A 22,673-nucleotide genomic window follows, 5' to 3' on the forward strand; every position below is an offset into this window, starting at 1 on the left:
ATTAACTGGGATACTCAGAGTGTAAAAGGCTTAGAGGGTACAAAATTCTTAACGTGCATCCAGGAGAGCTTTTTGAGCCAGCATGTAGAAAGTCCTACAAGAGAGGGGGCGGTACTGGACCTAATTCTAGGGAATGTGGCCGGCCAAGTGGAAGAAGTGCTAGTAGGTGAGCACTTTGGTGACAGTGACCATAATTCGGTGAGATTTAAGGTGGTCATGGAAAAGGATAGGGAGGGGCCGGAAATAAAGGTTCTAAATTGGGGGAAGGCCGATTTTAATAGGATAAGGCAGGATCTGGCCAAAATGGACTGGGATCAGCTGCTTGTAGGAAAATCCGCATCGGAGCAATGGGAGTCTTTCAGAAGGGAGATTGAGACCATACAATGGCAACATGTTCCCGTAAAGGTCAAGGATGGTTCCAAGAACTCCAGGGAACCTTGGATGTCAGGGGATATACGAGAATGGATTAGGAAAAAAAGGAGGGCTTTTGGCAGATACAAAAGGCTAAAGACGGAGGAAGCCCTAGAGGAGTACAAAAAGTGCAGGGGGATACTTAAAAAAGAAATTAGGAGGTCAAGGAGGGGCCATGAAATAACACTGGCGAGCAAAATAAAGGAAAATCCTAAGATGTTTTATAAGTATATTAAGGGTAAGAGGATGACTAGGGAAAAAATAGGGCCCATTAGGGACAAAAATGGCAATCTGTGTGTGGAGCCGGCAGATGTAGGAGGGGTTCTAAATGAATTTTTTGCATCTGTTTTCACTATGGAGAAGGACGATGTAGACATAGAAATACGGCAGGGGGACTGTGATATTCTCGAACATATTAACATCGAGCGGGAGGAGGTATTGGCGGTTTTAGCAGGCCTAAAAATGGATAAATCCCCAGGCCCGGACGAAATGTATCCCAGGCTACTGTGTGAGGCAAAGGAGGAGATTGCGGGGGCTCTAACACAAATATTCAGAACCTGTCTGGCCACAGGGGATGTGCCAGAGGACTGGAGAACCGCTAATGTAGTACCATTATTCAAGAAGGGGAGTAGGGAAAAACCGTGGAACTACAGGCCAGTGAGCCTAACATCAGTGGTAGGAAAATTATTGGAAAAAATTCTGAAGGACAAAATTAGTCTCCACTTGGAGAAGCAAGGATTAATCAGGGATAGTCAACATGGCTTTGTCAAGGGAAGATCATGTCTGACTAATTTGATTGAATTTTTGGAGGGGGTGACTCGGCGTGTGGATGAGGGTAACGCAGTGGATGTGGTATACATGGATTTCAGTAAGGCCTTCGATAAAGTCCCCCACAGGAGACTGGTCAAGAAGGTACGAGCCCATGGAATCCAGGGTGCCTTGGCACTTTGTATACAAAACTGGCTTAGTGGCAGAAGGCAGAGGGTGATGGTCGAAGGTTGTTTTTGTGACTGGAAGCCTGTGGCCAGTGGGGTACCACAGGGATCGGTGCTGGGTCCCTTGCTGTTTGTGGTCTACATTAATGACTTGGATATGAATGTAAAAGGTATGATCAGTAAGTTCGCTGATGATACAAAAATTGGTAGGGTGGTAAATAGCGAGGAGGATAGCCTCAGTCTGCAGGACGATATAGATGGGTTGGTCAGATGGGCGGAACAGTGGCAAATGGAATTTAACCCGGAAAAGTGCGAGGTGATGCACTTTGGAGGGACTAACAAGGCAAGGGAATACACAATGAATGGGAGGACCCTAGGCAAGACAGAGGGTCAGAGGGATCTTGGTGTGCAAGTTCACAGATCCCTGAAGGCGGCGGAACAGGTAGATAAGGTGGTAAAGAAGGCATATGGGATACTTGCCTTTATTAGCCGAGGCATAGAATATAAGAGCAAGGAGGTTATGATGGAGCTGTATAAAACACTGGTTAGGCCACAGCTGGAGTACTGTGTGCAGTTCTGGTCGCCACACTACAGGAAGGATGTGATCGCTTTGGAGAGGGTGCAGAGGAGATTCACCAGGATGTTACCAGGGCTGGAGCGCTTCAGCTATGAAGAGAGACTGGGAAGATTGGGTTTGTTTTCCTTGGAGCAGAGGAGGCTGAGGGGGGACATGATTGAGGTGTACAAAATTATGAGGGGCACAGATAGGATGGATACTAAGGAGCTTTTTCCCTTCGTTGAGGGTTCTATAACAAGGGGACATAGATTCAAGGTAAAAGGCGGGAGGTTTAGAGGGGATTTGAGAAAGAACTTTTTCACCCAGAGGGTGGTTGGAGTCTGGAACTCACTGCCTGAAAGGGTTGTGGAGGCAGGAACCCTCACAACATTCAAGAAGCATTTGGATGAGCACTTGAAATGCCATAGCATACAAGGCTACGGATCAAATGCTGGAATATGGGATTAGAGTAGACAGGGCTTGATGGCCGGCGCGGACACGATGGGCCGAAGGGCCTCTATCCATGCTGTATAACTCTATGACTCTATGATCTTGAATGCACTGCCTGAAAGGGTGGTGGAAACGGGTTCAATAGCAACTTTCAAAAGTGAATTAGATAAATACTTGAAAAGGAAAAATTTGCAGGACTATGGGGAAAGGGTGGGGATGTGGGACTAATTGAATAGCTCTTTCAAAGAGCCGGTACAGACACAATGGGCCCAATGGTCTCCTTCTGTGCTGTATGATTCTATGAATCGCAGGTTATTAGTTTGTGCATGCTGCAGCTTTAAAGAAGATAGTCCCAAAGAGAACGTGTGTGGGTTAATTTTGTATGATTTGTGTGCTGTAGTTCGAGGACATCGAATCGCTGGGGCAAACCCATGAAGAAAGGTTAGCGAGGCATCTCGACAAGCAGTTTTATAAGGAAGAAAGGGATTATGGAACAGTCACTACGGACAGCCAGCTGCTCATTGAACACCCACTGATCAGATACAGGAAGCAAGCAGTAAGAACACATTACTTTAAGGATATACATTTTTCTTTGTTTACAATGTTTTTTGCTTACTTCTTAATGTCTTCTCTCCCTCTACCCTTTTCTGCGTTTTCCCATGCCATGCATCGCCACCTGCTGAGAGAGTGGCCGAGGGGACAGACTTCTTCCAAGTCTTCCCCGGTGGCATTCTTAGAATAATAGTCACCCCCAGGCTGGTCTCACTGGGAAGTAAGAAGAGTGGCCCAGTGTGACCCTCTGTCTGATTTGCTCCATAGGGGAATGCCCACCTGTTCAACACCTTCACATGGTGGGGCAGGTCAGATTGGGAGCTCAACCTTATGGGGGATTCACGGGTGTGAATACAAATCAATTCCTAGCACTCCGTATGCATTAGGGCTCCATTGTAGTACACCAGTTGGGGTCGGGTGTATAATGTGATAATGTGTTTGATCTTTTCTATGTGTCCATTCGCTATTACTACACATGAGTTTGATAGTATTCTCTATTACAAAATGGTGTACCATACACGCTAACCTGGAAAAAAATCACAAAAGCTGACAAAAAGGCACAGAAAAAGCTGACAATTCAAATAACAATCAACAATAAGACCAATGACCAGGGTCGCTGCTTTAGGGCTGATTGTCAGGGTCGCCAGGTCTCTGCCCTTTAGCATTTTCCTGGGATCTCGGGCTTTCCTGGCTTGCATCGCAAAAGGAGTGATGCAAGTGAGGTGGGGAAGGATGGCATTGTGGCTGTCCCCAAACCCCGCGCCACCTAAGGCTCTGCAATGATTTCCAGAGCAAGTTGAAGAACTACTGGTAGGACTTTTGTTTCATTCTTGCCCCCCCACCCCACAAACCCCCCCCACCGAGATCATGATATCAAATTGGGATCTTCTAGCTGTCAATCTCCATCGGCAGCCAGACCTTCCCAATCACCATGGTCACACTCACAGCTGCATGCCTGCACACCTCTGATGCACTTAGGATTACCAACCCTCCAAGCAGCCTGCCCATTTAATGATAATGAGGGCCCCAACCCCAGTTTTGCCTCCTAGTTCCACCCATGTGATTAGGCATGTGCTGCTGATGCAGTTCCAATTCTGGGTTCGGAAACTAATTTCTGCCCCCTCTGTCTCCTACCTTCCAACCATCGCACAAAATCAAGATCTGCCCCAGTGAATTTTAGTGGCACCTTTTGACTTCAGTGTGCTGCACATATAGCTGCTTCAATCATCAGTGCAGTTGGTTACAGTATGGTTACTATGCATGCATATTATTTCATACACTTTATTACATTCTTGTATTTTATTCTGAGCCATCATTTAATGTGCCAGCCTCCTGTGGTAATCTGTCCAAATAGGAGTGAAACTGCAAAGATTTTACTGATTCTACAGCTCGGAATGCAATTGTAACTAATTAAACATATTAATTCTTTGGTTATTTGACAAGTCAGCACCAACACTGTTATTGCGCTGTCCTGATAATTGCAGTGTGGTCTCACAGCGTGAGACTGGAAAGATGTGATACTGTGACATTAACATCTAGGATCGAGATATATTCCTTTCTGTGCTTAGAGCAGCACTTTGTTCTACTGGCAGTCTATCCACTATTTTGACCGATTACTAGTCAGCTGGCTGTATACCAAAGAAAGAGGTTCAGTTACTCTGATTCCATTTAAGAAAAGAGCCCTCAACTTCTCTTGTCATTTTGGTACAATAGTTTACTCCAGACAAACACATACCTAAACCAGCCCCAAAAAATTCTAATGTACCACCACATTGCCTGTTCACTCTTGTTACATACAATTCCTGATACAACAAAACAGAATCCTGGCTCAAGCATAAAATGGCTTTGATTGACCTAATGGTTCAAAGGTGAAGTCACTAGCCTAGATTTTCTGATTAGATGTGTGCTTAACTGGTAGTTAGCCTGGAAATGATGAAAGATGAAGAATATGCCCATCCTAATATTTTTTTTGATATTCATTCTCGGGATGTGGGCGTCGATAGCAAGGCCGGCATTTATTGTCCACCCTTGAGAAAGTGGTGGTGAGCCGCCTTCTCGACCCACCGTGTGGTGAAAGTGCTCCCACTATGATTTTAGGTAGGGAGTTCCAGGATTTTGACCCAGTGACAATGAAGGAACGTCGATATATTTCCAAGTCAGGATGGTGTGTGACTTGGAGGTGGTATTGTTCCCATGCACCTGCTGCCCTTGTCCTTCTAGGTGGTGGAAGTCGCGGGTTTGGGAGGTGCTGTTGAAGAAGCCGTGGCAGATATGGGCAGATGTATTCAAAAGACCTTGTCTAGTGAAATTGATCACAGGACGATTGATTGCATTGGTCAAGGTGGGATTTCAAATCAAAGGGCCCGAAAGTCCCAATGGGAAACCTGAATTTTGGGGCCGAACCCGATTCTGCTGAGACTATGTCCCTTTTAAATCCTGCTTTCTGCTTTAAATTCTGATGGGGAGGGGTGGGGAAGACATGGCTGAGTCTTCCCCCTTGTGGGAATTCTGCCCAGTACGTCGTTATAAGGCCTCTACAGAACTCTTGCCAGCTAAGAGCTGACGTGCCTTGTGTGGAGGCCCAAGAAGATGCCCAGACCTTCCACAGAAAAAGGAATTGGTCTCAGGGTTAATTGATTACATTAAAATTCACCCCGCAAGGCTCTCTCAAGAGCTGAAGATCTTTCTTAAAAGCTGAGAATGGTATGCTAGTGTAGTGGTTATGTTACTGGATTAGTAATCCCGAGACCTGCGCTCATAATCCAGCAAACAAGAGTTCAAATCCCTCTATGGCAGTTTGAGAATTTCAATTCATTGAAAAAAAATCTGGAGCTAAAAAGCTGGTATCAGTAAAAGTGACCATGAAGCTGTTGGATTGTCATAAAACCTCAACTAATGTCATTTATGGAAAGAAACCTGCCATCCTTACCCAGTCTGGCCTATATGTGACTCTAATCCCACACCAATGTGGTTGACTCTTAATTGCCCGCTGAAGGGGCCTAGCAAGCCACTCAGTTATATAAAACCACTACAAAGAATAACAATCTGTGATCTAGGCATCAAATCAGGTCAAAATGAAGGCACATCCATCCCAATCAACCCTAAAAAGTCCTTCTCACTAACATCTGGGAACTGGTGCCAAAGTTGGGAGAGCTGTCCCACAGACTAGTCAAACAATCGCCTGACATAGTCATACCCACTGAATTATACCTATCAGGCAATGTCCCAGACTCCTCCATCACCGTCCCTGGGTATGTCCTGTCCCACCAGCAGGACAGACCCACCAGAGATGGATCACACAGTAGTTTACCATCAGGGGGAGTGGCCCTGAGAGGCCTCAACATTGACTCCGAACCCCATGAAGCCGCAGGATTTCAGGTGAAACTGGGCAAGGAAACCACCTGCTGATTACCACCTACCGCCCTCCTTCAACTGAGTGAATCAGTCCTCCTCCATGTTGAGCACCACTTGGAGAAAGTACTGAGGGTAGCAAGGGCACAGAATGTACTCTGGGTGGGGGACTTCAATGTCCATCACCACGAATGTCTCCGTAATACCACCACTGACCGAGCTGGCTGAGTCCTGAAGGACATAGCTGCCAGATAGGACTCGCGACAGGTGGTGAGAGAACTGATACAAAGAAATAACCTACTTGACCTCATCCTCCCAATCTACCTGTCACAGATGGGTCTGCCATGACAGCATTGGTAGCATTAGAATCTGTTTTAGGATGGTTTTATTAGATGCTCTATTTATTCCTCATAATTAATAAGGTTCTTGAAATGTTAAGGCCAAGCGCTAATGAATTTATTAAGAATATAATACATACAATCACACCTGATGATTGGGGAACACTACCATGCGTGATATTTCTCAATTATTAAGAGACTGATGAGCTTAAATGCTAGCTGGGATCTGTCCTTTCTCACAGAATCATCAAAATGATGATTCAGCAGAGAATGAAATTCTGCTATGCTATGTTCTTTTTTTTTACTAGAGTACTGGAGTTAGCACTGCAATTTGACCCTCTTTCACCCATGGCTGTATGCTGTAGGAGTGACCACCACACAGGCCTTGTGGAAACCAAGTCCCACCTTCACACTGAGGACACCTTCCATCACATCATATGGCACTACCACTGTGCTAAGTGGGATGGATTAAGATAGATCTAGCAGCTCTAAACTGGGCATCCATGAGGCACTGTGGGCGATCAATAGCAGCAGAATTGTATTTTAGCATTATCTGTAACATTAAGGCTCGGCATATCCCTCTCTCCTCCATCATCATTAAGCCAGATGCCCAATCCTGGTTCAATGAGGAGTGTAGAAGAGCATGCCAGGAGCAGCACCAGGTGTACCTGAAAACGAGGTGCCAACCTGGCGAAGGTACAACTCAGGACTACATGCGACGCTAAACAGCGGAAGCAACATGCTATAGACAGAGCTAAGCAATCACACAACCAACAAATCAGGTCAAAGCTCTGCTGTCCTGCCACATCCAGTCGCGAATGGTGGTGGACAATTAAGCAACTAACGGGAGGAGGAGGCTCTGTGAACATCCCCATCCTCAATGATGGCAGAGCCCAGCGTGTGAGTGTAAAAGACAAGGCTGAAGCGTTTGCAACCATCTTCAGCCAGAAGTGCCGATTGGATGATCCATTTCAGCCTCCTCCCAAGATCCCCACCATACAAATTCCAGTCTTCAACCAATTTGATTCACTCCACGTGATATCAAGAAACGGCTTATTGCACTGGACACAGCAAAGTCTACAGGTGCTGACAACATCCTGGCTGTATTGCTGAAGACTTGTGCTCCAGAACTAGCCGCACATCTAGCCAAACTGTTCCAGTACAGTTATAACATTGGCAACTACCTAACAATGTGGAAAATTGACTAGGTATGTTCTGTCCACAAAAATCAGGACAAATCCAACCTGGCCAATTACCGCCCTATCAGCCTACTCTCAATCATCAGCAAAGTGATGGAAGGAGCCTTCAACAATGCTACCAAGTGGCACTTATTCACCAATAACCTACTCACAGATGCTCAGTTTGGGTTCTGTCAGAACCACTCTACTCCAGATGTCATTACATAGATAGTACACTGCAGCCACAGTATGCCAGTGGTGGATGGATGGACACTTAGACAATTGGATGAGGTGCCGATGGAAGCAGGCTGCTTTGTCCTGGATGGTGTTGAGCTTCTTGAATGTTGTTGCAACTGCCATCGTCCAGGCAAGTGGAGAGTATTCCATCACACTCCTTACTTGTGCCTTATAGGTGGTGGAGAGGCTTTGGGGAGTCACCCACTGTAATAGTCACTGTAATGACCAGACCTGTGCCTGGCCCAGTTGAGTTTCTGGATAATGGTGACCCCCTGGGATGTTGATGGTAGAGGATTCAGCAATGGTAATGCCATTGAATGTCAAGGGAGGTGGTTAAGTTCACTCTTGTTGGAGATGGTCAGGAATCACAGCCTCCACAGTGTTGCTTCATTGAAAATTCAAGGTATGTGGATGTGGCTATGAGAGTACCTGTGGGTGGGTGCAGAGCACCTTTGGTGCAACCTGAACTGCTTAGAATCCATCCATTGGTGCTCCTCTTCTTCCTTCAAGATGTACAAGTACAGGACGACACTCATTGGCAAATCCATTGTGCCACTATTGTGGTTGTCGGTGAGAAATGGCACTAACTAAACAATTTCCCCAAAGACTGCTGACGTCTAAGTGACAAAAGCAGAAAAACAAAACAAAACATAAAAAGGTAAATGCTCCCATCAAACTTCTTAAAGGGCCCTTCAAATATACTTCCAAAAACAGCACAGCCCCGAGCAGTCCTGAATGCCCATTTCACAAAGGCAGCTCAATGAAACAGTGCTATGCCAGTATGAATGCTAGGAAATTATGTGCACAATGCAATTATGTCATTTGCATGGATGCAACAGCGAACTAGCAAATGCTTCTGGCATATATCAAAATTGTTATCGGGAACTTGGAAGCCTCGCAAAATGGACGTCATGGATTTCTACCCCTTTTTTGATTGGGTATGCCCTCTTCATGCCAATTTATCAGGCATAACTGGTTGAAAATCTACCTTACTGTCTCTGAGCCGCAAAGGCCAGGAAAGCCGCAGGTGCGATTCACCATCTATAGTTGATTTCAGCTGGGACAGCAGTAAGGGTGCTATCATTGGCTGTAGTGCCTCTACGTTAGCGAAGAAAAAAATCGGCCAGAGTTCCCACTGATTACTATCCAGTGCCCCCTCTTGGACGTGTATCTTTGTGTACACTTTGGATGAAGACAATGATTGGTCACGGCTGTGATGGCTCCAAAGAAGAATGGCCTATCAACACTTAATCATTGGACAGGAAAATTGTGCGCAGTCCAATATGCGCTGGGTGCACATGAAGAATGGCCATTGAGGCAAGGACCCAGAGGACAACCATTGCTCATGGAACTATACTTCAGTAAGGGATTCATTGGCTTCTGGGGAGTAGTGGACAGAAGAACTTGTGGGAGAAAATTAGAGTAAAAAAGAAATTGATGTTAACGCAATGTATCCTAGATTTCACCACGGAAGCATCTTAGGGCCTGTAAATTCAGCTAAGCAGCGCCCGTTTTTCGGCCGCTAATGGCCTACTAAGCTCCTAATATGGTGGGCAGGAAGCGTGTGCACATTTCCAGTCGGAAGAGCGCCGCACATCATATTGGAAAAGAACAAAAAATTGTTGTGCAGCACCCACGCCTGAAACAGGCGTTAGGCCCATTGCAGATACAAATAAGCGGCCTTTCGTCTGTTGGAGGCCCCCACTGCAAGATTAGCTTTACCTGAGGCAGTCAGCACAGCGCAGCGCAGGCTGAACTGAGGAAAACAGCGATTCGAGACCACCCGTTACCGATAAGATACGTTTTTCAAATGGACCCGCCCCAATTTCTACCCCAAAAGTCTAATCACTTTTGTGTAAGATATATATTTTTATAAAACATTTTTGTTTAGATTGAATTACTGATAAAATGTTGGCAGTTCACAAAACCCTATAATTTATGATTCAGCTACATGATGGGATTTGTTGTAAGTTACCATGCAATGTTTAACACAGACCTGTACGATATCATAAAGCACACTAGCAATAACCTTCATCTTACGCTAATGTGACATATTCCATAATTATCTCCTGCAGTTGACATGATGGATATCTGAAATTATTGATATACAGATAAAGATTGATTGGAATGGAGAAGGAGGATAATTGCCACATTGAGGAATGATGGATTATAAAGTACAATTACTACTGTTGAGCACAATACACAAGGACCTGGTTTCAAACCTGAACTGGCTCAATTCATGAAATCTGACCATTTTTCATCATTTTTGATTTTGAACCAAAATCAAAAAAACTGCAGATTCTGGAAATCTGAAGCAAAAACAGAAAATGCTGGTAACACTCAGCAGGTCAGGCAGAATCTGTGGAGAGGACAGAGGAGTTAATGTTTCAGGTTGTCAAAGGATCCACACCCAAAACATTAACTCCTCTGTCCACTCCACAGGTGCTGAGTGTTTCCAGCATTTTGGGTTTGAATTGTCCTCCTCTACATCCTCCCCTCATATTTCTGTTTTCTGAAAGATTTTTATGCTCATCCAACTGGCAAAATCAGAAGCAATCCTGGCAAGGACAAGGGAAGGGAAATTCAGGTTGGGACAAGATAATAGAGAAAAAGGTATGGAGACAACAAGGGAGATCTTGAAAGTGAGGAAGATTCTGTAATCTGAACCAATTACATTTAGCTGTTTTTTTCTGGATTCTACTGTAGTGATGTATAGCTGACTAGTTTGATGTGTTTTTTTTCTAACCATGGCAAAACTGATGGGTGGATTCGAGTGGAAGAGTGACTTCATTGAGATTGGGTGGGCTCTTTCCCCATAGCCCTGCAAATATTTTCTTTCCAAGTATTTATCCAATTTTCTTTTGAAAGTTATTATTGAACCTGCTTCCACCACCCTTTCAGGCAGTGCATTCCAGATCATCACAACTCGCTGCGTAAAAAAATGTCTCGTTTCACCTCTGGTTCTTTTGCCAATTACCTTAAATCTGCAACTCACATTGATAATTTAGGAGTTTCTCAGTTAATCTGCTGAATTCTCCATAGATATCAACATGCAGTATTGTAGGAAGTAGATGGAGTATCTTATTCTTTTTGTTCCTTACACACTATGCCATAGCTCAGAATTAGTTTTAGGTCCTTCCATGTTTTACAGTGGTAGGGATATTACGTAGATACTTTCTTTATAGTGGTAAAGAAATGTCTTCGTGAAAGGAAACTGGGATTTGGGAAAAATGTCGATATTATATTGGGAAGAAAAATCCACTTTTCTTTCACAAGAGGATGGACAATCTCTGCTGTGTCCTTGAATTTGGAAATGTGAACTCTATTATAGTATAGTGTTGATGTGGTATCACATATAGTTAATATAAGACTTATTTAGTATAAGACATTATATTGGGCACATTTCACACCAGTAAAGCTCAATGTGATGGAAGTCAGAACAGATTGTCACTGCTGGAGATGATTAACATGCAGAGATACACTTCTTCACATGCTGCGGGACTGTCAAGTAATATCATTTTAAATACTGTATTAAGGTGAATTTACAGCCCATAGCAGGAATGTAAAATTCCATTCAGTTAGTAGCTAAGAGGGAGTTACTTTTCAGCATTGGAAAACTGAAAAAGTAGCTATTTTGTCTAAGGAATGAGAAAATGAATTTAATGTGGAGAATGCAAAGTAATGCACATTGGTATGGAAAACACGAATAACAACTTCCATTTGTACAGCGCCTTTCACATAATATCTCAAAACACTTTACAAGAGACTGGAGGACATCAAACAGAAAAGTGAGAGAGGAGTTATGGGAGGTAACCAACAGGATGCCCAAAGCGGCAACTTTGAAAATACAGGTAAGTAATGCACAGATGTCTATTGCTAAACAGGGAAGAGAAATAAGGTGATTTGACAGTATCTATATAATGCAATGCTCTTGTCATTGAGGCTGATCAAATCCTGTGATGCGGCAGGTTATTTCAACTCATTATAATTCACTGTAAAGGCTCGATGATGGGTACTGATTTGGGCACCTTAATCTTCAAAAGGACCGTAATACGTTGGAAATAGAAGAGCAAGAAGATGACTCCAGGATTGAAAATGCTTATTTATGTGGACAGTCACAGAATTAAATTTGTTCTTATTAAAGAAAAGAAGATTGAGAATGGATATAACCTGAGTCCTTAAAATGATGAAAAACATGGATATGTTGGATTTTGAGATGCATTAACATATCCAATTTAAATTTATTACAAGACCAGAAGACTTTTGTGTCGGTGGAAGAAATGATATATTTGGGAGATAGGGAGAATTGTTTCAGGTTGGACTAGATCATCTCAAAATCATCAAAAGTCCTATGAAAGATCTCTGTTCATGCCCCTAAGCTTCAAATCGCTTGTGCAGAATGGGGCGGGAAAGCTGGCCGAGTCCAGTGGGGACAATACGGGAGGATACCTTCTTTCCCCCTTTTTTCTTTCTTTTCGCTTTACCCCTCCTAGGCTCCTCCCATCTGTCGCCATGCCTTCTTTCATTTCTCCCCTCTCACGTACTCTGTTCCCCCAAAATCCCTACCCCAACCATTCACCATTCCTTGACCTTCCTTCTCTACCGCCATCCCAGGTTTGACTCCCTCTTGGATAAGCTCACAGCTTCCCTCTGTGCCTCACTTGGCATCCTCTGAACATAAGAACATAAGAAATGGCAGCAGGAGTAAACTATATGGCCCCTCGAATCTGCTGCGCCATTCAATAAGATCATGGCTGATCTTCTACCTCAACTTCACTTTCCGCCCAATCCCCATATCCCTTGATTCCCTTAGTGTCCAAAAATCTATCGATCTCAATCTTGAATATACTCAACGACTGAGCATCCACAGCCCTCTGGGGTTAAGAATTCCAAAGATTGACAACCCTCTGCGTAAATAAATTTTTCCTCATCTCGGTCCTAAATGGCCGACCTCTTATCTTGATACTATGATCCCTAGTTCTAGATTCTCCAGCCAGGGGAAATAGACCCACAGCATCTACCTTGTCAAGCCCTCTAAGAATTTTATACATTTCAATGAGATCACCTCTCATTCTTCTAAACTCGAGAGAGTATTGGCCCATTCTACTCAATCTCTCCTCATAGGACAACCCTCTCATCCTAGGAATCAATATAGTGAACCTTTGTGCACCCCACCTAAGGCAAGTATATCCTTCCTTAGGTAAAGAGTCCAGAACTGTACACAGTACTCCAGGTGTGGTCACACCAGACCCCAATGTAATTGCAGCAAGACCTCCTTACTCTTATATTCCAGCCCCCTCGCAATAAAGGCTAACATACCATTTGCCTTCCTAATTGCTTGCTGTACCTGTGAGTTAACTTTCTGTGATTCATGTACAAGGACACCCAAATCCCTCTGACTAACAACATTTTTTTGTCTCTCACCTTTTAAAAAATATTCTGCTTTTCTATTCTTCCTTCCAAAGTGGATAATTTCACATTTCCCACATTACTCTCCATCTGCCACTTTCTTGCCCACTCACCTAACCTGTCTATATCCCTTTGCAGCCTCTTTGCGTCCTCCTCACAGCTTACTTTCCCACCTAGCTTTGTATTCTCAGCAAACTTGGATACATTACACTCAGTCCCCTCATTTAAGTCATCGATATGTATTGTAAACAGCTGAGGCCCAATCACTGATCCTTGCGGCACCCCACTAGTTACAACCTGCCAACCCGAAAATAACCCTACTATTCCTGCTCTCTCTTTTCTGTCCGTTAACCAATCCTCGATCCATACTAATATATTACCCCAATCCCATGAGCCCTAAACTTGTGTAACAACCTCTTGTATGGCACCTTATTGAATGCCTTTTGAAAATCCAAATACACTACATCCACTGGTTCCCCTTTATCTACCCTGCTAGTTACACCCTCAAAAAACTCTAATAGATTTGTCAATCACGATTTCCCTTTCATAAAACCATGTTGACTCTACCTAATCATATTGTGATTTTCTAAGTGCCCTGTTACTATGTTCTTAATAATAGATTCTAGCATTTTCCCTACTACTGATGTCAGGCTAACTGGCCTATAGTTCCCTGTTTTCTCTCTCCCTCCTTTCTTGAATAGCGGGGTAACATTTGCTACCTTCCAATCCAGGGAATTCACAGGCACCATTCCAGAATCTAGGGAATTCTGGAAGATCACAATCAATGCATCCGCTATCTCTGCAGCCACCTTTTTTAGAACCCTAGGATGTAGGCCATCAGGTCCAGGGGATTTATTGGCTTTTAGTCCCATTAATTTCTCCAGTACTTTTTCTTTACTAATCTTAATTAATTTAAGTTCCTCACTCTCATTAGACCTTTGGTTCCCCACTATTTCTGGTATGCTTTTTGCGTCTTCTGCTGTGAAGACAGATACAAAATATTTGTTTAACCTCTCTGCCATTTCCTTATTCCCCATTATAATTTCTCCTGTCTCTGCTGCTAAGGGCCCATCAAAGCGCTCATTGCTGCCTCCTTACGAACATATGAACATACGAATTAAAAGCTTGAGTCAGCCTTTCGGCCCCTCGAGCCTTCTCTGCCATTTGATAAGATCATGGCTGATCTGATTGTGACCTCGACCCTATTTTCCCATCTACCTACTTTAACCTTTGACTCTTTTGTTAATCAGGAATCTATCTAATTCCGCCTTAAAAATATTCAATGACTCTGCCGCCACCATTCTCTGGGGAAGGGAGTTCCCCAGACTCACGACACTGAGAGAAAACATTTCTCCTCATCTCTGTCTTAAATGGGAGACCCCTTATTTTTAAACTGTGTCCCCTAGTTCTAGTCTCTCCCACAAGGGGAAACATCCTCTCAGCATTTACCCCTTCTAGTCCCCTCAGAATCTTATATGTTTCAATAAGATCACCTCTCATTCTTCTAAACTCCAGTATATACAGGCCCAACTTGTCCAGCCTTTCCTCAAAAGATAAACTCCTCATCCCAGGAATCAGTCGAGTGAACCTTCTTTGAACCCCCTCCAAAGCAATTATGTCCTTTCTTAAATAAGGAGACCAAAACTGCACATAGTATTCCAGATGTGGTCTCACCAATGCCCTGTAGAACTGTAGCAAAACATCTCTACTTTTATATTCCATTCTCCTTGCAATAAATGACAACATTCCATTTGCCTTCCTAATCACTTGCTGTACCTGCATACTAACTTTTTGTGATTCATGTACTAGGACACCCAGATCCCTCTGTACCTCAGAGTTCTGCAATCTATCTCCATTTAAATAATATGCTGCTTTTCTATTCCTCCTGTCAAAGTGGACAAGTTAACATTTTCCCACATTATACTCCATCTGCCAAATTTTTGCCCACTCACTTAACCTATCCATATCCCTTTGCAGACTCCTTATGTCCTCTTCACAACTTACTTTCCTACCTATCTTTGTGTCATCAGCAAATTTAGCAACCATACATTCGGTCCCTTCATCCAAGTCATTGATATAGATTATAAATAGTTGAGGCCCAAGCACTGATCCCTGTGGCACTCCACTCGTTACATCTTGCCAACCTGAAAATGACCCATTTATGCCTACTCTCTGTTTGCTGTTAGCTAACCAATCCTTTATCCATACTAATATGTTACCCCCTACACCATGAGCTCTTATTTTGTGTAGTCGCCTTTGATGTGGCACCTTGTTAAAAGCCTTCTAGAAATCCAAGTACACCACATCCACAGGATCCCCTTTATCCACGTTGCTTGTCACTTCCTCAAAGAACTCTAATAAATTAGTCAAACATGATTTCCCTTTCACAAAGCTGTGTTGATTCTGCCTGATTGCATTGAGATTTTCTAAGTGCCCTGCTATAACCTCCTTAATAATAGATTCTAGCATTTTCCCTATGGCAGATGTTAAGCTAACTGGCCTGTAGTTTCCTGCTTTCTGTCTCCCTCTTTTCTTGAATAGAGGAGTTACATTCGCTATTTTCCAATCTGATGGGACCCTTCCAGAATCTAGGGAATTTTGGAAAATTAATACCAATGCATCTACTATCTCTGCAGCCACTTCTCTTAAGACCCTAGGATGAAGTCCATCAGGACTTGGGGATTTGCCAGCTTTTAGCTCTAATATTTTTTTCAAAACCCTTTCCCTGGTGATTGTAAATGTTTTAAGTTCCTCCCTCCCTTTCACCTCTTGATTCACAATTATTTTTGGCATGTTATTTGTGTCCTCTACAGTGAAGACGGATGCAAAATATCTGTTCAATTCATCCGCCATTTCTTTATTCTCCATTAATAATTCCCCAGACTCGCTCTCTAGAGGACCAATGCTCACTTTACTTACTCTTTTCCTTTTTACCTATAGAAACTCTTACTATCTGTTTTTATATTTTACGAGCAGCAACGCCAACTGCCCCATCCTAATCTCTCACCACCCTTCCCGCCCAGCACGCCCGCCGGGGCCTAATCTTGCCAACCTCCTTCTCGTTCCATTCACCCCTCCTAGCACAGCCCCTGTGGACTCTACCAGCGGATCAGCAACTACCACCCTTTTCCGCATCTCCCTCCAATATGTCCGTTCATCTGTGAACAAGGCCATTGCCATCCATTACCTTATTGTGGATGATTGCATCAACATCATGGCCTTGATGGAAACTTGGCTGACAGGAAAAGACATCTTTCAGATTCCCAACTGTCTAGTCTTTTGCCCTCCGTTCACCACAACATTTCTGCAGCTACCGATCTGATCAATCACACCCTCACTTCCACCTTTGACGCCTTGACCCGAATAAAACCATTGCTCTCTCTCACCCTGGTCGTTCCCTCTGGCACAGCCCAAATCTCCACTCTTTTAAGTCCAAGGGACGCAGACTTGAACATTTATGGCAGACAACTGCTTTAGCCATTCATCGCCAGATCTGGCTGGATCACATAAAGCACTATCGGGTCCTGCTGTCCTCTACAAAACTGCTCACTATTCCAGGATCATCCTAGAATGCAAAGATAACCCCCAGTTTCTCTTCTTCTCTACAAACAGTCTTCTTAAGTCCCTCTCCCATGCCCCCTCCACCCTCACCTCCAACAACAAGTGCAAGGAGCTCATGGACTTCTTTGTCACTAAGATTGAGACCATCCATTCAGCTGCCTCTGCCACTTCCCTCCCTTCCCCTAGCCCACCAGGCCGAACTTCCCCTGGGGTTCCCTAGCCCTGAACTTGCATCTTTCTCTAGTTTCTCTCCCATCTCCCCTCATGCTCTCTCTGAACTCATCTTGACCATGACACCCACCTCCTGCTCCCTCAACCCTATTCCTACCAAACTGCTGACCACCCAACTTCCCTTCCTGGCCCCCATGTTAGCCGATATTGTTAATGGTTCCCTCTCCTCAGGTACTGTCCCCTCCCCTTCAAACTGCCGTCATCACCCGCCTCAAAAAACCCAACTTTGACCCCTCTGTCCTTGCCAATTATCGCCCCATCTCCAACCTCCCTTTCCTTTCTAAAGTCCTTGAACGTGTTGTCACCTCCCAAACCCGTGCCTACCTTTCCCACAGCTCCATGTTTGAACCTTTCCAACCAAATTTCTGCTTCTGCCACATCATTGAAACGGTCCTTATCAAAGTCACAAATGACATCCTACATGACTGTGACAATGGTAAACTATCCCTCCTTATCCTTCTCAACCTGTCTGCAGCCTTTGACACGTTTGACCACACCATCCTCTAATGCATCACCTCCACTGTCCAGCTGGTTGGGACTGGGCTCACCTGGTTCCATTCCTATCTATCCAGTCATAGCCAGAGAATCATCTGTAATGACTTCTCTCCTCGCTCCCGCACCGTTACCTCTGGAGTCCCTGAAGGATCTATCCTTGGCCCCCTCCTATTTCTCATGCTGCCTCTCGGCGACGTAATCCGAAAACACAATGTCAGGTTCCACATGTTCGCTGATGACACCCAGCTCTATCTCACCACCACCTTTCTCAACCCCTCCACAGCCACTGATTTGTCATTCTGTTTGTCCGACATCAACTATTGGATGAGCAGAAATTTCCTCCAATTAAATATTGGGAAGACCGAAGCCATTGTCTTCAGTCCCCGCCACAAACCCCATTCTCTCGCCATCAACTCCATCCCTCTTCCTGGCCACTGTCTGAGGCTAAACCAGACTGTTCACAACCTTGGTGTCCTATTTGACCCTGAGCTGAGTTTCTGACCCCATATCCTCTCCATCACCAAGACCGCTGTAATATCACCCGTCTCCGCCCCTGCCTCAGCTCATCTGCTGCTGAAACCCTCATCCATGCCTTGTTACCTTTAGACTCGAGTATTCCAATGCTCTCCTGGCCGGCCTCCCACCTTACACTGTCTGTAAACTTCAGCTCATCTAAAACTCTCTTGCCCATATCCTAACTCGCACCAAGTCCCGTTCACACATCACCCCTGTCCTCGCTGACCTACATTGGCTCCCAGTGCGGGAACGCCTCGATTTTAAAATTCTTATCCTTACTTTCAAATCCTCCCATGACCTCGCACCTCCCTATCTCTGTCACCTCCTCCAACCCGACAACTCTCTGCGCTCCTCCAATTGTGGTCATTTGCTCATCCCCGATTTTCTTCGCTCCACCATTAGTGGCCGTGCCTTCAGCTGCCTAGGCTCTAAGTCCTCGAATTCTCTCCCTAAACCTCTCCACCTCTCTCTACTCCTTTAAGATGATCTTTAAAACCTACCTCTGTCCTAATATCCTTATATGGCTCAGTGTCAAATTTTGTTTGATAATCGCTCCTGTAAAGCGCCTTGGGACATTTTGCTACATTAAAGGCGCTATATAAATGCGAGTTGTTGTTGTTGATACATCCATAATTCAGACCATTAACACATTGTTTCAGTTGCTCACTGGGGGGTGGTTTGGTGAAAGGCGTTTTATTTGGGAACTGTAGGGATTTTCATCCCATCACTTCTAAAGACACTAACTGTAACTTGGGTATAGTTTTGCGGGTACCAGAAGCCCCCAGTACCTCAACCAAATGGGACTCAGTAATTTGTGAGTGTCAGCAGGCTTTTCAACTGTAGGGCAAATCATAGTGTTAATACATTGTTCACTCATGCTACTTCCCAGTGGCGGAGCTAGGTTTAACTGAGGGGCGGGGGTAGGGGGATGGTGGAGGTTGATCTAATTTAAGATTTGCCCAATTTGGCGGGAAGCAGTCTGAGCTGGGAACTGGGGAATGACGATATACCTACACCGAAGACCGAGGCAGGAACCTCACAGACTTTCAGGCTGAACCTGGAGGTCGGAAATGGGTGACAGAGATTCCTGGGAGCGAAATGGAGCTGATCCTCCAAAGCTGCGTTGGCTGACCTCAAAATGATTGGGGGTTCATGACGCCTCCTTGACCCCTCAATGGCTCTGCCACTGCTGCTTTCCTGTAGATATCACAAGATAGCGATCAGTAGCAGGAACCTGACTCATTTTCCCTCCCCCTACCCAGGGGTACGAAGACCAGTTGTAGTATCCTAATTGCTGCCCAAGCAAAGATCAACTAACTCAGCACAGAACAGGAATCAAATCTGGCACTTTCTGACCTTTATAGCTTAGTGTTACACCAAGCAATGCTTTTACCCACTAAACCACCGGGGGAGTTTAAACAATAAAAGTTTAATAACTCCGCTGTCAAGTTTCTTGTAAAATTGTGTTTGAAGCCCTCAGACAAGATATTCCTTTATTTTATTCCCTTCATCGTAGCCTGGACCTTTATTTTTCTCCTCCAATGCTGTGCTAATCATAAACTTCTCTGTGGCCTTTGACACTGATACTACATCACGGATCAGCCAGAGTAAGGTGAAATAATATGGGTAACACACCGAGAAGCCCATACATTGCAGAGATGCCCACTGGAGTAAATTGAGTAAAATAGAGTGGTAATGCTTATAGCCTCAAAACTGCCAGTCTAAAATTGCACTAAAATCATCCCCTCAAAAAATCACCAGTCCCCTTTAAGGCCTTCTAGGAACCCACCTCAGTGCATTTAAATGTGATCATGTAGGTGTGGCTAACCCCTCCCAACTCCTGCCCCAAACCTGTCCCTCTACAAGTAGTAGTATGAACATTACTAAGGTATCCTGAAGCTGCATTGAGGAAATCATTTTGACTGCTTCAACTGAAGGTCAATGTTACTTTGCCTGCATATTGAACTGTTGGTACTTGGAAACTTCGGTCAGGATTTTTGCTGATGCTTTTAGTCAACTCTGCAAAAAGTACAGTTTTGGTCTGGGAAGATGAATTTCCCAATGGAAATCCCTCTAACTCTCTGTTATGAAGGGGAAGAGGATGATGATAAGGAAGAGGCTAGATTGTGAGACATCACAGAAGATGTTTGTTTCCTACACACAGATGCCCACTCAACAGGATTTACAGACCAAGAAGGCCTTACTTCTTGGTATGTCACTGCACTTACTCATGGAGGCAGCTGACTGAATATCTGCAGCCCCCTTCCACCAGGAGAACAGCACTGCCTATACCAGTCAAAGTCACCACTTCTTTCAATTCCTTTGCCATCGGATCCTTCCAGTAGCATCTGGAGACCTTTGTTACATCAGTCATGATGTGGAGATGCCGGTGATGGACTGGGGTTGACAATTGTAAACAATTTTACAACACCAAGTTATAGTCCAGCAATTTTATTTTAAATTCACAAGCTTTCAGAGACTTCCTCCTTCCTCAGGTAAATGTTTACATTTACCTGAGGAAGGAGGAAGTCTCCGAAAGCTTGTGAATTTAAAATGAAATTGCTGGACTATAACTTGGTGTTGTAAAATTGTTTACATTAGTCAGGAAGCAGCTGACCATTGTATTTAGAAGGTGACCGATGCTCTGTCAGGCGTGCTGCAACAGCTCATCCCTTTCCCAATGAAACTAGAGAAACTAAGACAGAGGGAGCTATTCTGTTCTACAGGCTGACAGGGTTCCTATAGGTGCAAGAAGCAATTGACGGAATGCATAAGCCCCATACGTGAACACCTTCAGTTTCATGAACAGGAAAGGCATTTGTTCCATTAATGTGCAACTATTGTATGATGCCAGTCACCTTATCCTGCACGTGAATGCTTGATACTCAGGAAGCTGCCTTGACGCTTATATCATGCAACTGTCCACCAACCAGTCCTGATGACTCAAAGCCACATATCAGGATGGTAGATTGATCCTCAGGACTATCCCCTGCAATCATGGTTTATAACTCCAGTAAGGCTCTTACAGACAGAGGGGAACCACAGACATAACGAGACCCGTGCAACTACAACAATTGTGGTAAGAGTCTCTGGATTCATTCACCTTGCTGTGCGCTACGTAACATCGCAATGAAGAAAGGCGTACAGCTTCCAGAAACTGAAAGCAATGATGAAGAGAGAAAAGAAAAGAAAGACTTGCATTTATATTGTGCCTTTCACAACCTCAGGACATTCTAAAGCACTTCACAGCCAATGAAGTACTTACTGTTGTAATGTAGGAAATGCAGCAGCCAATTTGCACACAGCAATATCCCACAAACAGCAATATGATAATGACCAGATAATCTGTTTTAGTGATTTGGTTGAGGGATAAATATTGTCCAGGACACTGCTCTTCTTCTAAATAGCACCATGGGATCTTATACGTCCACCTGAAAGGGCAGATGGGACCTCGGTTTAACGTCTCACCTGAAAGACGGCACCTCCAACAGTGCAGCACTCCTTCAGTACTGTACTGGAATGTCAGCTTAGAATTTGTGGTCAAGTCTCTACTGGGGCTTAAACTCACATCCTTCTGACTCAGAGGTGAGAGAGAGATACCCACTGAGCCACAGCTGCATGGTGAGGGTACACAGGAAGGAGAGGATGTGGACCAGGACAGCCAGCAGCCAGAGAAAGAAGGACACAACTTACAGCTCAGTACTTCCAATGAATAATAGTTGACACACCAAATAAAGTCACTTCAGACCTGCCTGTTCTCCCCCCACAGCCTCACAAAGCCCTTTATTGTCAAAGACTGCAGCCTACTTCCTTCATAAGAAGGAGTCTTATCTTTCCCATGCTATTATCTAGGTCCAAAACTTCCTGCAATGTGTTGCAGATGTAGGTAATGGATTCACCCATCCATCATGTATACACAGAAATGAACTTTGAACTCTATGTGGTGCTTGCCCTATCTATAACTACTTCTTACCATTTTGACTCCCTTTTGTGCCAGCTAACTCACTTGCTTTACTTTCTAATCTGCTATCCCCATGAGGCTGAGCGGTGGGTGACTGGGATTATCCCTCTGGAGCCTTAAAGGCCTGAGGTGACTCATCTCAGTGAAGTTGCTGCCCTAGAGGGACCATCTTCTGGCAGCCTTTCTCTTGTGGTGTCAAGGGGTGCCAGGCCAATGTCTGAAGCTCCCTCGTGCAGGCATTGGAGGGGACATTAAAGAAACAGGCTCATTACCACTCAACAGAGAGACAGCAACACCTGCTATCACTCCTTGCAGCCTACTGGTGCCGGATACAGGCTCTGAGATACTACTGGTTGCTATCCTTGCAAATTGAATAGTCTCAAACGGGTCTTGAAAGCCCTGTGGAAGTGTCCAGTTCAACACATCTATTGCAGCACTATTAACTGCTGCTTCAGAAGCCATCAATGCCCTTAGAAGATCTTCCTGACATCT

General features: G+C 44.4%; 1 protein-coding gene across 3 annotated transcripts in view; it reads left to right on the forward strand.

Moving 5' to 3' along the window:
- The window catches only part of LOC137309691 (uncharacterized), a 414,121-nt gene that overhangs the window by 238,562 nt on the left and 152,886 nt on the right, over window positions 1-22,673 (forward strand). For all 3 annotated transcript variants that reach the window (XM_067977758.1, XM_067977759.1, XM_067977760.1), the window contains exon 8: window positions 2,753-2,908. In XM_067977758.1, coding sequence (XP_067833859.1) covers window positions 2,753-2,908 — 156 coding nt within the window. The remainder of the gene's footprint in view (window positions 1-2,752; window positions 2,909-22,673) is intronic.

Source organism: Heptranchias perlo, unplaced genomic scaffold (genome assembly GCF_035084215.1).
Source record: "Heptranchias perlo isolate sHepPer1 unplaced genomic scaffold, sHepPer1.hap1 HAP1_SCAFFOLD_177, whole genome shotgun sequence".
Classification (NCBI taxonomy): Eukaryota; Metazoa; Chordata; class Chondrichthyes; order Hexanchiformes; family Hexanchidae; genus Heptranchias; species Heptranchias perlo.